The following is a 17,537-nucleotide window of genomic DNA, read 5'->3' on the forward strand; positions in this document are numbered from 1 at the left end:
TGGGTCAGTTCCCTTAGCTTTTCAGATGGAGGCTGTAGGGTGGTCTGGATGAGGTCTCCTGCTCCTAGATGCCTGTGGAGGTTGCTGAGGGGAATACCAGCAATGGCCTGCTGCCTACACGCTTGAAACATTCCCCCATTTGGGGGGAATTAATTTTTGAGCTTGTGAGGCCACTGTATCTACTGTTACACTTAAGTGTTCCTTCTGGCTCTCCTCACAGAGTGGATGCTTACTGGAGAGGGAATGGAAGCTCTATGACAGCCCCGCCAGGACAAGGGGCTGCATTCTCACTTCCTCTTGTAAGCTAGAGGAGGGGAAGGGCTCACACTGTTTCTCCCATAATGCATTTGGGCTCCAGAAAATCAGAAAATGACCTTTGGGGATGTGCCTAGCCCACTACTTGGTGACTGGAACAGTCTGTTAGAACACCTATCTTTCTTCATACTTGTTACTATGGAACTACACTTGGTCAATTTCTTGGTACATAAACAGGGATTTGTAAGTTCTCATAGGGCCCCATCCTTCACCATGTAGAAACAAGTAGTTATGTAACATGTACATGAATGTCTTCATTTCTCTTCCCAGTTCTTTCTGCCAGAGGGACAGTAGGGGAGGGCGAGGAAGAGCAAAGCAGTGTGTTTTGAGAGGACAGTAGGATGGATAAGATATAGTCTTGATGGCGTACATGAAAAAACACAAGGAAAATGAAGAAAATAAAGGAGATTTCTCTGGTTCCTCATGGTTTTGTCTGTTTTCCTTGACAGCTGTCAGTGCAGAGGGGCTGGCTAAAACTTCACATTTCGGTCAGGCTGCATGGGCTTAGAGCCAGGCCTGGCCATTTACTGGCTGTGAACCTGAGCAAGTTAACAATATCATTCATCTCAGCTGCCTCACAGGTGAAAAGGGTTTGATAACAGTTTCTATCACTAAGGATACTGGTAATCCACAGAAAACACTAAGAACAACAATTCCTGAGCCACTCTAAAAACAAATGTAGTTACTATCCTTTGTCCTTATTCTTTAAATGTATTTGTATAAATTTGTACAAAAAATGGGCACTATTAAGGCCAGGTGTGTGGCTCAAGTGGTAGAACACCTGCCGAGCAAGCATGAAGCCCTGAGTTCAAACCCAAGTACCACCTCTCCCCTAAAAAGGTTCAATGTACAAGTAAGTATTATTAGTGCTTAGTAACCCTTCCTGCTTCTTTAGATTTTCTGGGCATTTGCCCAGTCTTTCAGATCAGGCTTTTCACAACCTTGTCTATGTTGCTCTTTATAATGAATGACTTAACATTTATTTTATGCAATAATGTATCTTTGTATATGATGTCTATACTATTTACTTTGTTGTCTACTTTTCTAACTTATAACCTTCTTTCAGTCTTTCTTTTCTGAGAAATTAAGAACCTAAATTAGCATCAGAACTTGAATAATGATCCTTAGTTATTTCACTGATGCTTACTTCTAAATAACTAACTCACTTCTTTCAAGTCTCTTGATTGCTTCTCTTTTCATCTCGCTAACATGATGAAATCCTTTCAAGTGTGCAGTTTAATAGCATGAAGCACACTCCCACTGCTGCGAAACCATCGTGACTACACACAGACTGAGATTCCTTCCCCACCCAATAGCAACTCCCCCATTCCCTGGTCCCCACCCCTAGCCACCACCATGCTTTTTCCTATCTCTACGAGTTTGGTTAGTTCAGGTGCAGGATATTAGTAAAACCATATGACAGCTGTCCTTTTCTGGCAAAAACATGCACCAAATTTGAAAACAGATGAAAAAGATTCAGTCTTTTACCACTGAGTGAGAAGTTAGCTGAGAGCTCTGCATAAATGGTCTTTATGTTGAAGTAACTTTATTCTTCATTTGCTCTGTGTGTATTTTTTTTTTTAATCATGAAAGTCTGTTGAAGTCTTTCATTGTGGGTTTTTCCTTTATTCATTAACATGGCATAATATACTGATTTTTATATGATGTTGAGCCATCCTTGCATTCCAGGAATAAATCTTACTTCGTGTAGCATACTTTCACTATGCTTTGGAATTTGGTTTCCTGATATTTTTTTGAGTATTTTTCTATGGATATTTATAAAGGATATTGAGCCTTTTATTTTGTTTTGGTAGTGTCTGACATTGATACATTGATGTGGGGGTAGTGATGGTTTCAGGGAATGAATTACAAAGTTTTTCTACATCATTTTATTTTCTTATTTATTTTTGGGAAATTTGAGAATAGTTTGTGTTAACACTTCAGATGTGACTTTTCATTGTTGGGTGGCTTTTGATTACTGACTCAAATTCCTTACACAGTCACCTTCAGACTTCTCAATGATTTCTTCGTAATTCAGTCTTAGGTTATGTACTTACAGGAAACTGTCCATTACCTAGAATAGGCTATTTGTTGGTACACAATTGTTCATAGCACTCTTGCACCACCACTGTATTTCTCTAAAATTGGTAGCAGTGCCCCTCTTTTACCTCTGACTTTATTTGAACTTTATTTGAACTTCACTTCTTCCTCTTAGTCAATCTAACCAAAGGCTTGCCAATTTTCTTGGATAATTTCAAAGAACCAGTTCTTGGCCTTATTGTTCATCTACTCTCTATTGCTGCTTTAATCTTTGATATTTTCTTTCTTTAGCTAGCTTTGGGTTAGTTAGTTTTTTCCCAGTTCCAAAAGTAAAAAAATTAGATCACTGATTTAAACCTTTCTTTTTTTTTTTTGTTGGTTGGGACTTGGGTTTGAACTTGCTTTGAGCTTGCAAAGCAGGTACTCTACCACTTGAGCCATGCCTCCAGCCCAATTTTGGTCCTGTTATTTTGGAGATGGGGGTCTCACTAACTATTTGTCAGGGTTTGCTTCAAACTGCAATTCTGCCAATCTCAACTTGCACACAGTCCTCCTTCTCTTCCTCCTGCTCAACCTTCTTCTCCTTTTTTTTTTTGCAGTACAGGGGTTTGAACTCAGGACCTCATGCTTGCTAGGCAAATGCTCTACCACTTGAGGCATTCCACCAGCCCATTTTTGTGAAGTGTGTTTTGAGACAGGGTCTCAGGAACTATTTGCCCAGGGCTGACTTTGAACTGTGATCCTCATCTCTGCCTCCTGAGTAGCTAGAATTACAGGCATGAGCCACCAGTGCCCAGTCATAGCCATAAATTTCTCTCTTAGCTCTACTTTCATTTGATCCAATAAACTTTAGTATTTGTGTTCCCATTTATCTCCAGGTAGTTTGTAACTTCTTTGCATTTCTTCTTGACCCTTTACTGGCTTAAATGTGTGTTGTTTCGTTTCCCTACATTTGTGGATGTTACACTTTCTCCTTCTGCTGGAGATTTCTACTTTCATTTCATTGCAAATGGAAAGATACACTGGATGATTTCATCCTTGACTTTATTAAGGCTTGATTTGTGGCCTAACATATGGTCTATGCTGGAGAATGCTCTATTTGTTCTTGAGAAAAATATATCCTGCTGTTGCTCTGTTGGAAGGAGAGCCATGTATTTGTTGATTATGTCAATTTGTCTACTGTGTGGTTCAAGTCCTCTCTTATTGAGCTGCTGCCTGGACGTATTAAGCACCACTGAAGGGGGTGTTGAAATCTCCAACTGTTACTGTGGAACTATCTGCTTCTCCCTTCAGTTCTGCCAGTGCTTGCTTCATGTATTCTGGAGCTCTGATGTTTGGTACGCTTAAAATTGTTATAGCTGATAGGGCAAAGTAATTTTCTGAACCATAGTATAATGCTCTTCTTTTCTTCTAGCAACACTTTCTGACTGTCAGTCTACTGTGTCTGCTATTAACACAACTGTCTCTTTTCTCTTTCTGTTAATATTTTCACGGACTGTTTTCTTCCATCCTTTTTCTTTTTCATGGGAGCAACGATAGGAAATAGGATCCTAAGATTACAACAGTTTATGTTAATACCAACTTAACTCCAGTTGCATTCAAAATATCTATTTGTGCAGAGCTCTGTTCCTTGCTGTCACAAGTTACATCTCTATATATTGTGTATGCACTGATGCGGATTTATAAATGTTTTATGCATCTATCTTTTGAATTCTGCTGAAAACAAGTAGAGATATAAGCCAAATTAGAATAATGCTATTTATTCATTGGAGAATTATATTTTCATGTGGCTGTGAGTTAATGTCTAGCATCTTCATTTCAACTTGAGGCTCTCCCTTTATAACCTTCACCAAGACGTGCAATGTGTGTGAAGCGAGATCTCACTGTGGTGTGACGTGTTTGTTAGCTGTCCTCTCTCCCCACCCACCCCATTGCTGGGATCACACCCAAAGCCTCACATGCTAGGTAAGTGCTCTGCCACTGAGGATATTTATTTCCCTAATGATTAGTGGAGCTTAGTACCTTTTCATGTGCATTATCTTGCTTATCTTTTTGAATTTCAAGTCCTTTGCCCAATATTGATTTGGGTGCTTTGTTGTTTTAAGTGTTCTTTATATATATGTGCATGTATGATACATATAATGTGTATATGTTACATGTAACATATTATACATATTATATACACATTATATGTATCATATCACTACAGTGTCAGCGATGTGGCGTGCAAACATCTTTTCCCATCCTGTGGTCCTCTGGTGCATGGTCTGATGTTTTACAGTATAGACTGCAGTGTGTCTATCGAGCTCTATGGAATCAGATGCAAGGAGGGTGAAACCTGACCATCTGTGCCTCATTAATATTATATTATTATTAAGCCTCATTCTCTCTGTTGTTGCCCTTAATTTTTTGTTAGCATTCAAAAACATACGTTTGCATTGGTTTAGAGATCTGACTACGATATCCCGATTCTTTCCTGAGGAAAGAAAATTTCTAACAACTCCTTCCTCACTTCCAACCCTGATGTTTTACTGAAATTACATGGAGTTTCAGCTCTTGATTATTACTAATACATATCGCCGTGCTAGTCAATCAGTGACGGCAGCTGTGCGTTCTCATGAAGCTGTGGATTTCACTCTTACACCTCTGTTGCATCCAGCTTTCTATAATGCAGATGGAAAGTCTGTTCTTAGTCTGAGTCTTGCTCATTGCCAACTTGCATTTTTCTTTCTAGTTTTGATTTTATAAATCCTTCTTTCTCTCCCTCTTTCTCACTCTAGAATCATTGACTCCTTCTCTTTATCTCAGGAAACTGGAAATATAACCAACCAAGAAACATGTCTTCCTGCCCTCTCTCAGATCTCATTCCTACTTAGTACTCAGTGGCTCTTCAAATGTAGCTACGTTTTTTCCAGTTCTGTTGTTACTTTCTCCCGATTGCCAGACTTTCTGTTCTTTACTTCTGGAGCTCTGCCTTTTCACTTTCTCTTTACTCACAATTCCTATTTGTCTCAGACTTTCTGTTCTGATTCCCTACTCCTATTTAGTCCGTCAGCATGTGCCTCTCTTCTTGTCTCTCTTCTTTCATGCCACCAGTCTTATGAAAGTGTCTCAGAATTTTTAACTTCTCATTTATAATTAAAATCAGGAAGTAGGTGCATTGTAATGGAAAGATGGTCTGGATTTCCACACCAGCCCCAGGTTTATTCAATCACTTCCCCTGTTTCTGTCCTGTGGGGATCTGGGATGACCTCAGGTCTGGCTCTCTTATGACTGGCTCTAACACCCTCCCTAGGAACTCTGTACAACAGATTCCCCATTTACTTATAAAATTTATGAAGTAGTCTTTCTGCTCTGGTGAAGGAGCACTTGTTATAGATAACCCCTCTGTAAATGGAGCTGTGGGAGGGGAGTTTGTTCCAGCATGCTACTTGATCAGCACTCTGGTCTACTCCCACCTCTTGCTCTTGCTAAGCTCCTGCTCGAGATTTCTCTGTTTTTTCTGCACACTCTGGATGGTGGTTTTCCTCTGATGACTTCTTGATCACACAGTTTTCTATCTGGTTTCTACCTTCCAGGAATTTCTCAAAATTCCTGATCTAGTAGTAAACTGTTCTGCTTTCCTTCAGTCTTATAGATTTTATTCTACAATCTTATAGATTTTATTCTTCAGTCTTCAGCTTTCCATCAGTCTTACAGATTTTATTCTTTCTTCTTATGTCGTTTCTGTCATTTTCAGTGGGATTTTTGAGATGGAAAGGAATGAAATGGCTGTGATCAAACTGTATTTGAATTCAGAAGCTCAGGGTATCTGGAATACAAGTTTTCACAAGGCTCTCCCCTGCTCTGTGCAATCCTATTAAGAACAGTCTAAAATATTCAGGAGTATTTTTACATTAAAAGAATTTACAGGTGGTTTTAACTTTTGTCAGTACTATACCTGTCAATGGCTTGAAGATCGTTGGCTGGATTCCAAGTTGGATCGAATAATATAACAACATTGGCACCAACAAAATTGAGGCCTAATCCACCAGCCCTGGAAGAAGCAGAAAAGAGCACATTAAAATAGCATAGACTATCGCCAGGCATGGTGGTACCACCTGCAATCCTAGTACTCAGGTAGTGCGAGCAGAGAGATCACAAGCTCAATATCTCAAAAAACAAACAAACAGAAAACAAAGAAAACAACAAAATCCCTAGAACAGCATAAATTCTGCACTAGATAACAACTGTGGGCATTTTCTGCAACCAAAACAATATAGTATTGCATTAATATCACAGGAGCAGGGTGATTAAAACACAAACAAGCCTATGTAATGTATGCATGGCATATTCTTTTTCTACTACTCTAGGAAAATCTCTAATGAGAATTGACCATTGAAGCCCATGTAAATAGGTTTGTGTAAATGGCTGTGCTGGTTTTCACAATTTTGGGATACTCAAATACTATTTCTATCGGATTTTCCTGATGATTTTTAAAAATTATTAGTATATCCTAGATAAATAAAGTAGTACATACATTTGAAAATCAATCCAAGAACAGTTAGATTTTATGTTATAGAAATTGTGTCTTCCTAGTTTTGAATTTCCCGGTCTATGCTCCCTATATTTAATGATTACTTTATGCTAATGATTAAAATTTTGCATTTTAAAAAGGAAGAGCATAACTAAAATCCAAGAACAACTGGCTTCTTTTTCTTTTCTGCAGCCATTTTCAACTCCTGTCTCTCCAGCCTGCCTCTGAGGCTTTATCTTGCCAAATTCCCTTCTTAGGTGCTGATGCTGTATCTTAAAAGTCAACTCACATACATAGATGATGCTGATTATCCAGAGAGGAAACTGGTAACAATCTTCTCTCCTACCATTAGTATCAAAATGGAAAGAAATTCACCTTGTTGAGCATCTTCTATACATCAAGAATGATGATGTCTTCACATGTGAAAACATCGAGACAGCTCAATGAGTGGAACAGATTGAGAAAATGAGGTCTCCTTAGTGGAACCTAAGCATCCAGACTTCAAGCTGAGTGGTCAGTGGAAATCAGTTTTTGTCTTCTGGAAAATTACTTTCTGGAGATGCTAACATAAAGATGTCACAGAAGGGTTGGGGATGTGGCTCAAGTGGCAGAGTGCCTACCTCCTAGCCAGTGCAAAGCCCTGAGTTCAAACCCCAGTACCACCAAAAAAAAAAAAAAACACATAAGAGATTTGAATGCAAAGAAAGAGCAATGGGGAAAAGTTTCTGAAGAACAAAAAGAAACAGCCAGCCCCTGAGCAAAGGTAGGTCAGGGTTTAGGAAAATTGAAAGGTGCGTCTGTGTAAGAAATCTAGCCAGCTGCTCTGCTTCTCAGTGGAGAAGGTCCTTGCTGGGTGGGCAGCAGTCTTCTAAGAGGCTGAGGGATCACACAGAGGCCTGGCAGAGCGCAGCCAGGGCAAAGCCTGCTTCAGAAAACATCCTCAGCGCTATCTCTGGAGACAATAAGAGCTCAGTTCAAGAAGCCTGTTTTCAAACCCCTCTCTGTGGGACATGCTTGTAACAAAGGGTTACCACTTAAGCAACACAGTGTGTGAGCAGACACCAACGACAAGGGGCACAGACTGTTCGTTCCTTAGGGAGTCCATACGCTGTGCACACACATGAATATAGTGAAAGTGAGCCGTCATCACATCTCAGTGTTCCACAAGCAACAACACCTTTAATGAACTGAGCTCTGTTGTGATGTAGTATTATGAAGGTTCAGGTGAAATAACCACTGCGTGATGCTTCTGAGGAAACTCTTAACAGTCACAGAGCAACACCATGTAAACGGATGGGAAGGTGTGATATCACGAGAATGCCAATTTTCCTCAAAGTTATTCATAAACATAATGATTCCAATAAAAACCCAACCCCAGGAAAAACGGCAGATGACCCATCTTTGATTATGGAAAACTAACATAAAAATTGTTCAGAGAACAAAAAAGAAAGCAAGAAAAAAATTAGATTAAAAATGTGATTATTTCAAATAAAATGGTAAGATTAGAAAACAACATTTCTCAGAACATAAAGCAAAAGTGACAAAATGTGAAATGTGAGATTTAAAGAATTAATACAGGAGTCCTAGCTCAGCACTGGGGAAGATGAAACAGGAGGATTGTGAATTTGAGGCCAGCCTGGGCTACACAGTAAGATCCTGTCTCAAAAAAACCAGAAAGAAAAAAAAAGGATTAACATGGAGCTCTAAAACCTGACAACGTGGCATTCAGAAGAGAGAAGAGAGAAAAATGCAAGATGTTACAAAGAAATAAAGAGCACTTTCCAGAGGTGGCCCACAGTAAGACTCAAATATCACTGTGACATTTTAGCAGAGAAGGAAAGCCCTGTGTGCTGCACATGAAGACTGTGAATCACATTGGTGTTAGACATCTACTCAGCAACACTGAGACAATGCTGCCATGCCTCAGAGATCTGAGAGGAAATTATTGTCAAACTAGAATTCTCAAGTGGCAAAAGTACGAGTGACAAGGTACATAAAAGACATTTTCCATATTCAAGGATGCAGAAAATTTACTTTCTGTATCTCCTGGCTGACAAAATTTTTTCAGAAAGTTTCCAGGAGAACAACGAAATGAACCAAGAATGAAGATAGCATGGCATCCTGGTAAAAGAGCAAATGCAGAAAAGTACCTAGAAAACAATTAGGCTAGATTGAAACCACAAGATCAAAGGTTTCTGGAAGAAGGTCATCAGAACACAGAGCATTCAACAGGAGAGAAAAGCTGAGCAAGTTGTGAATGAAAAATGAAGTAAAGTGAAGTGTGCAAACATAAAACAACAGATGAAGCATTACAAAAGACAACTCATCAGGAGGCAGAGATCAGAAGGACTGCAGTTCAAGGCCAGCCCAGGAAAAAGTTTGCAAGACCCCATCTCAACCTAGGACACTTGCTTTTCATCCCAGCTACAGAGAAAAGTGGAAATAGGAGGGTGGTGGCCCAGGCTGGCTGGGGCATAAAGCAAAACCCTAATTTCAAAAATAACCAGAGCAAATAGGGCTAGCAGCACGGCTCAAGTGGTAGAGGGCTTGCCTGGTAAGCATGAGGCCCTGAGTTCAATCCCCAGTACTGCCAACCAAAAAAAAAAAAAAAGACCTCATTTGGTTGATGTTAAGACTATCCTCCCTGATCAGGCTGGAAGGTCATGAAGATTCAGAGAAGTTATCTTAGTACTACTTGGTCCAACATTAATCTATGTTTACAAAGTCATAGTAATGTAAATGCTGCTTTTTGGCCTCCAAATTTTAGAGCCTGGTTATTGTTATAGGACTTAATAAAAACATTAACAGCCTTGACAAAGTAAAAGTTAAAATAAATGGTGGGTAATATGGATTGGTAGGTGGGTGTTAATGTCATACATTACAAGGATTTAGAAGGTTTGTAGAAAGTTGATGGATCAAGCATTAACAATTGAAACTTTCCAGCAAAACGAAGGGAAACCAAGAACGAAGGCAATGGAACCTGGGAAAGATGGATCCAATACAGAAGAGCAGTGATTTAGAGTTACAAAACTAGTTTACAGAAATAAATAAGTAAAAACAGCAATAGTGAAAGTAGACTAGGTCCTCCTCTTGCATAACAAAGATTTCAAGTTGTATAAAGCTGATAGACTTAGAATTCTGGCAAAATAATGGCTGTGCCAATGTGAACATACTTCTGCTACAGGAGAAACTAAGATAAGCCTTTGCAAAATGTGACAGTAAAATAAAACCCAAGCTTATTTGTCTCCTGCAAAACATACCTGAAGAATGTATTTATTATATTATGCAGGGTTTCCTGGCCTTGGTCAGGACATCTCACAGAAACAAGGCAGAAGCACATAAGTGGGAAACTCTTAACAACTGGTCTCCAAAGGATTTCCACAGAAGAAAAGAGCAGAAAAAGTCTGCACCAAAAGTAAGTTCAAAATAAAAAGTATAAACTACGTGAAGAAACCACCTACCCTAAACAAGAACCAGAGGAGACAACAAGCGGATGGGTCCGCATTCCCACACACAAATGCTGCAGTCCTCTGCTCTGCCACTGAGCCATCGAAGGGAGCCTTGCACACAAAAGCTAACAGAGCAAAAATGCCACTTGAAAAGAAACTTACTAAGATGTGATTAAATTACTAAAGAAATAAAAGGCAGAAATCGTAAAGGACAAAATTCGAGTAAATGGTAAGGCAGATTTGAAAAACTCAAACGGGATTTGTAACATGAAAAATAGTCTTTAGAACCAGAAATTCAATATATGGGTGAGTAGTGATTTCTCAAACACAGCTGAGCTAAGCAGGAGCTCTATGGCAGTGCTCAGCAAGCTGAACTGGAGGTGAGGAGAAGGAGGGGACACTGAGGTCATCACAGCGCCTGTGCTGTTTGGACTCGTGTTCGGTGTGTCGTTTTAACATTAAGAATGCTTAGCTGCAGACCTACGTGAGTCTTAATGCTCTCTGTGCAAGGACTCATGTGAAAGGTAACTCCCTGAGTCATCTGCAGGAAAGTGGGAATCCAATGCTGCTCTTCTTGCCTCAGTTGCAGGAATTCAAAAACAATTTTAGTCCTCCATAGCAGCAGCTCATCAGAAACACATTTTATTCTTCATGCTAAGTCAACTTTTAATCTGGTTATTTTTACCTTGTGCATTTTACATATGATTTCTTGTTTGCTTGTTCGATCATTTGAGACGGGTTTCACTCTGCTGCCCAGGCTGGCCTGGAATTCTCTATATATCCCAGGTTGGCCTCGAACTCACAATCCTCCTGCTTCTGCCTTCTCAACCCTTATGTTTATTTTTAAAGTCCCTTGAAATTATTTCTGAAAGACAGTAGAAGTGAATCTATGGAATTCTTATTCTGTAAGATGTCAAAAATTATGGATTTCTTGCCCTCACAAAATGGATTCACCTTAGGTGGTTATAGTGATTTAAATGTTTCTCTAAAGAATTATTTTCTTTAGAAGGGTTTAATTAAATATCCATACATAAGTGTTAGACCTAATTTACTTTCCTAAAATCTCTAACCAGGGCTGCCCTGGTTGAAAGGCAGAGGGAGGAGGGCAAGTTCCAGAATGCCCCGAGGGAGCTCAGTTTGGAGATTGCTGCTGCAGGATGTTTGGTCATCCAAGAAATCAGAAGTCAGACTGTTACGACCATAAGATGTGAGCCAGAACTACTGCACAGGATCCATTTTTAAGACTGTTATCACCAGTGATGACAAAGGAAATGAGAGAAGAAATAAGACACTGTCACTGCAGCTGTAAAGGCTCTGTGCTGCTTCTCCCTAGAGTCATGTAGACACAGCAACACAGGCCTAGCCACTGAAGATTTAGCTACAGTGGTTTCAAAATCACCCTGGTGTTAAGAACAGCTAGACAAGCGGAGCTAGCAGGTCTTGGTTCTCACATGGTGGACACGAGGCAGATGTTCACGTCATGCGTGCTGTTGAACTCCTTCACGATCCTGAGCCTCTCCTCTGATTTCGTGCTTCCATCCAGTCTCCGGAAGTCCAGCCCCGACGCCATGCAGTACTGCTGCAGCACGTCCAGCAACTAGAGGAAGGGCAGGGAGGACGGATGAGTTCTCCAGGTCAGACTTCATAAGCAGTGATTACTGGTGCTCACAATCTCTTTCTTAGGATTTCGTGAGCAATAAATGTTTGGGGGCTAGGGGGTGAGCTCAGTGATAGAGTGCTTGGCTAGCATGAGCAAGGCCCTGGGTTCCACCTCTGGCACCACAAATCATAAAATAAAAATTTTAAAAACCTAATAGTTTTCTCACTTCTGACCCATGTGTTTCTTCCCATTATCCTGAAACTAACTTTGACTTAGTTTTTTTTTTAAATGTCTTTCATTTTTTAAAAAACAGAAACCAAATAAAAAGACAACTGTTGGTTAAGTCATTTCTGCAAACATATCGCATCATTTGAGGTATTTCCTCCATTCTGAACTATCTCCAATGTCTTAAGAATACCTTATTTTATAACAAGAAAATCAAAAGGTAGTCTCTCTTCAGACAGAGTGTGCTATTTGACAGTGACTCCCAGTATCACGTCCACCTGTGATTGAGAGCTAAGCTCTGTCTGAAGCCTCATCACTATTTGTGATGGTGACAGTGTGGATAAGGCAGAAAATGTGGCTGTAAGCTAGTGTGCCCTGTTTCCTGCCCAGGAGCTGGGGCTGGCCAAACTGGGATACACTTGGGATGGAACTCACCTTGGTGGAAAAGGAGAAGAGAAGAACCTTGTCTCTGCTTTTCCTGAAGTGATTTAAAAGCTGCTGAAGAACCTGAGATGAACCGCAGAGCATCAGTGAGCACTTCCGGGGCAAGCACACTCACACACATACACCTGGCCACCTGAGCAGGTCCTACGAGTCGCTCCCACACAAGCCAATTCCCTCCATCTTTTCCAAGCTAGCTCTCACATCACCAGTGTCAAGAGGAGGGGAGGGGACGCTCCCGAACTGTGCTTGCCTCATCTGGTCTCAAAAGGGAGGAGCGTGGTACACTGGGAGCAGTACTTATGTGATTGATTGAATTTCCAAACTGTACTCTCTTCATGCCTCAAACACGCTAAGAAATGAAATTATGAGACAGCATCCTTTTAGGAAGGATTTAAATTGTCACAAGATAGGCGTAATGAAGTGTGTTCAATTACATCTGGATTCTACAAGTCTTGATATTTATTTTCTTTGAATAATCAATCAGATACACACTTCTCATTTTCTGCCCTTTGTTTCTCTATTTATAGTAAGTTCTGACTTCCAGATTAGATTTTGACCTCCAAATGCCAATAATCTGCCTCCCACAAAGTTCTTTCAGAGAGGAAGCAAATAGTCCTGAGCTGTGTGTAACGGGAACACTGTTATTTTAAAAAGGCATTCCCCATCTGGCAATGACAGCTCCAGAACACATGGAAAAGTAACCCACAAAGGGAAAAAAGAATCTTCTGTACTAAGTCTAAAGTTTTTCTCAACTATGAAACAAACACTTGAGCAATTTTATTTATTCAAGGATAGTAATTTAAACCTTTAAATAATAAAATTATACCCAGTATAACATGCTCTTAATGGTTAAGCATGTGAAGACCTTGTGCTAAATTCAACTCCTACCCCAAATGCCTTAAAAAGAAGCAAGAGTTTAGAAAATCTACTCAAATAGCCAATCAACTGGTACATGCAAATGTCATAGCTCAGGTAAACATCACTTTACTACCTGGAGAACATGCAAAGTATTTAGCTTTGCTTTAATAACATAACAGTCTATGAAGTATGTGCATTTGAATTTCACATAAGAACTAACTTTTCTTAATTGATAGACTTCTTCGGGTTTATACAGTTGAGTAGGAAGTGCAGAAAGCTCCCACAACTCGCTCCTGGCCTCATATACAATTATGAGAAATAACTCATTGTGGTTATTTGTGTGGCATATTCGTAACAATGGATTAGGAATACCAATGCATCATTATTAACTAGCCTATGGATTACACTGAGGTTCAGCTCTGTTGTTCACTTCTATGAGCTTACAAATGTATCATAAAGTGTATTAAAAATTACAGTATTATGCAAAATAGTTTCACTGTTGTAAGCATTCCCTGGGCTTTACCTGTTCACCCTTCCCTCCCCAGAACCCTTGGAAACCACTCATCTTTTCACTCTTCCTTTCTAGCGTGGCCTACACTCGGAGCCACACAGCACACAACCTTTTCAGAGTGGCTTCTTGCATGGAGCAGTGTGCACTGAAGGCTTCTCCATGTCTTTTCACAGTTTGGTAGTTCAGTGGTTTTTACTGCTACATAGTATTCCGTTGTGTGGTTGCGTCACAGTTTCTTTACCCATTCACCTACTGGAGGCAGTCTTGTTGCTTCCAGGCTTTGGCAATTGTGAATAAATGTGAGGTTCTTATGTGGAAGTTTTTAACTCATTAAAACTCATTTGAATAAATATCAAGGAAAGTGACTGCAAGGTCAAATGCCAGAAGTATTTAAAGTATCATTTTTATATTTGAATTTAAACAGTAAATATTTAAGAACATTGAGCTGGTGATCTGGCTCAAGTGGTAGAGCACCTGCCCAGCAAGCGTGAGGCCCTGAGATCAAACCTCAGTAATGCTCCCCACGCAAAAAAAAGTATTGGGTAAGAGCTTCGTGAGAAACCACCACACAAAACTGTCTTCCAAAGTGACTGCACCACTTTGCCTCCCCACCACGAGTGAAGCTCCCATGGCCACACAGCCCCAGCATTTACTGCTGACTGTACATCGCCAAGTCAGGGTATCACCAGCTCATGGTGCAAATCAAACCGTGGGAGACGGTCCTGAAGCATGCATCTCTGGCTTTCTGTTTCACTGTTGCTACCTCAGAAAACAACCAAGTCATCTGCTGCCTTCACATGTAAGATACCATCCAGTCTCCAGCAATGACTTAGGCTTGCCTTTTTCCCCTCTAAAATTAGAATAAAAATTCCATCTGATCAGTATCTTAATCAGACACTATTATTCCTAGACATAGGATTCTGACTAAGAGTATGTTTTAAAACATGTATCTAAGGGATTTATCAAAATATAAAATGCAGAGCTATAAGACTATTTAACTTCAAGAATGATCTTTTTTTTTCACAGAGTCACAAATAAGATTCAAATGAATAGCAATTGATAATGAAGTTTTCAAAGGAGGCCGTGACTTCTGGAAGCACTCTACTGCTTTAAGTAAGGGGATGACAAGTGCTCAGTTCTAGACTAATTGAGCAGCTGACATTCTAAAATTTTTAAACAATCAAGTGAAATGGATAGAAATAAACTTACACTGTTGGAGAATATTATTAGATCTGAATTATTCGTTGTGGTGATAAATCACACGACATTCTCACTAATACAAACTGATTTATTAAAATCTATAAATGTTAATGCAATCATCTTGATTAATCGTATTTCTACCTTCTGTTTAGTTCACTGGATTTAGAGGTCCCAGGCAACTAAACCTTGATGAACTTACCTAAATTAACCGCTAAAAGTATTTCCAGAGAAAACGAAAATGAACTACTTTGAATTACTTTCTTTTTATTCCTTTTGCAAGAGAAATATGCGGCTCACCTTTTCTTCACTGTGCCATAAGGCTGGGTGTGCTTTGTGAGGCCCTATGAACCCATGCATGAAGGGATCTGACAGTTATCTTGTTGCCAGGAAGCTGTCAGCTTCTCCCGCTGCTGTCACAGGCAATGCCAAGCCTGGGTCACGTTCACAGCTGCAGAGCCTTGCTTTTCACACCCTCCTTCATCAAGAGCAGCAGAGCTGCAGGTCAGTGTCCCCGGGTATAACAAGTGTCCTCCTGCAACCTTACAATCTAGGTCAGCCAAAATAAGTGGCAGAAAAATTCAGTGTGGACACTAGCCTCTTCTCGAGCCCTTGCTTTCCTCTTCCATTAGCACTTACATTTCCTGCAGAAGTCCCGTAGGCACTTACTGCCCTTTTTCAAGGACAGCTCTTATACATGCAGTAACAGCCAACATTTTAAGACGGTAGAGGCCCAGTACATGAGTAAGGAAAGCTTAAAGTACTTTTGACACAACTGCTCATAATGAACTAGGAAATGCTGACAGAACAACACTGGGTGTGCATGGCCACTGTCTCTCCAGGCGTCTGAGCACCTGTTCTAATTAGCTGGTGCCCCGGCCACACCACTGGATTAGCATTTTGCATGTCATCCCTTCTACATACAACCTGAGAGGAGCGCGTACCTTCATCTTCCCACTGTATTTAGGGTCAGACAGCGTTTCAAAGGCTGCATCTCTGCTCTTCTGCACAAAACCTGGGAATCTGGAAAATACCTGCTCACATATCCGTTTGGTAAGAGTTTCCTTGAGAGGAAAAGGTAGAAGACAAGAGAGTTCACCTTAACACATTCGAGCCTGCAGAACTTGGAGTTGCTTATGAACATTTCCTCTTACAAAGAACAAATTACTTTCAAGATTTTGCCTTCTCTAAATCACATTAATAATGCAGAAAATCTTAAGGTTTGATGACTTGTTAATGATGTGGTTACAAAGTTTATCATTACTTTTTCAAGGTTTCCAAAACAAGGAGGCAAACACTCCCAAAAGAATAAAAAAGAGTAGTATGAAATTCTTAACAGATTTCAAAGTTACACTTAAAGTGTCAACTCAGAACAAAAAGAGAACATAAAATAATTACACAAAAGCAAGATATTTTATTTATGCTGTGTTCTAGACTAAGATATAATTGAAGTAACCAAAATAAATGCTTAAACTTAAGCCTAAACTTTGAAATTACTGATTCTTGTCAGCCTCACTACTTAAAATAGAGATTACTATAGGTCTACTTTACTCAGGAAACAGGAGAAATATAAACAGGATCATTTATCAAGTATCTTAGTAATTATACCAAAGGATATCAGAAAATAAATGCATGAAGCATTTACTAAAAACTCTTAGAATTATAAGAGCTTAAGTGTAAATTTTTCAGCTTAATTAAAAACTTATATGCACATATTCCTTGGTGCCTAAATTTTACTTTTTAAAAAAATTATTGATTTTTTAGCACTGGCAATGGAACCCAGAGCCTTGCTCATGCCAGGCAGGTGTTCTTCCATTGAGCTATATTCCCAAGCCCCCACATTTTAAAATGAGAAAATCAGTCTTCTCTGAAATCTCATAAAAAAAGGGATACTAAGCTAAGACATTATATACCACATATCAACTTTATATCCATAACATCACAAAGAAATGTAAAAAGCCAACACAAGCCTGATGTCTGGAGGTGCTGGCAGCCTGCAGCAGGGCGACGTGGTTAGCCACCTTCTGAAGGACTGTAAGGTAACTGAGATACAAGGTTTTCACTGTTTCACCATGTGAATTGGTCTGCAGTTGGAAAAATATAGAAAATAGAAACAAGAAAAGGACTAACATGACTACATAGCTGTTCACATCATGCAATATGACTTACAATGACATCCACTATCTAGTTACTCCTGGCGTAATAAATCCTAAAATGATGACCAACTGTTTACACAAAATGTCCATGAATCACTGAAGTGGAATCATTCCAGTGAGTCATACTACAATGATGTTCTTAATAAAAGAGCGGAGAAGTCTGCACTTATTTATCCTCACGATACACTGTGAGAGGTGCTGCCATTAAGAGGTGGCTGCTAACAAA

The 17,537-nt window shown here is 39.7% G+C and overlaps 1 protein-coding gene across 6 annotated transcripts in view; it reads right to left on the minus strand.

Moving 5' to 3' along the window:
• Ercc6l2 (ERCC excision repair 6 like 2) overlaps positions 1-17,537 on the minus strand; it is a 118,896-nt gene that overhangs the window by 42,787 nt on the left and 58,572 nt on the right. For 3 of the 6 annotated variants that reach the window (XM_074052561.1, XM_074052563.1, XM_074052565.1), the window contains 5 exons: positions 17,120-17,239; positions 16,100-16,219; positions 12,581-12,652; positions 11,772-11,917; positions 6,296-6,391 (listed from right to left, as the gene is read on the minus strand). In XM_074052561.1, the coding sequence (XP_073908662.1) occupies positions 6,296-6,391; positions 11,772-11,917; positions 12,581-12,652; positions 16,100-16,219; positions 17,120-17,239 (554 nt within the window). Of the gene's footprint in view, positions 1-6,295; positions 6,392-11,767; positions 11,918-12,580; positions 12,653-16,099; positions 16,220-17,119; positions 17,240-17,537 lie in introns of those variants that run through there. The other 3 variants (XM_074052562.1, XM_074052564.1, XM_074052566.1) reach the window with 2 other exon arrangements.

Source organism: Castor canadensis, chromosome 13, assembly GCF_047511655.1.
Source record: "Castor canadensis chromosome 13, mCasCan1.hap1v2, whole genome shotgun sequence".
In the NCBI taxonomy this organism is placed as follows: Eukaryota; Metazoa; Chordata; class Mammalia; order Rodentia; family Castoridae; genus Castor; species Castor canadensis.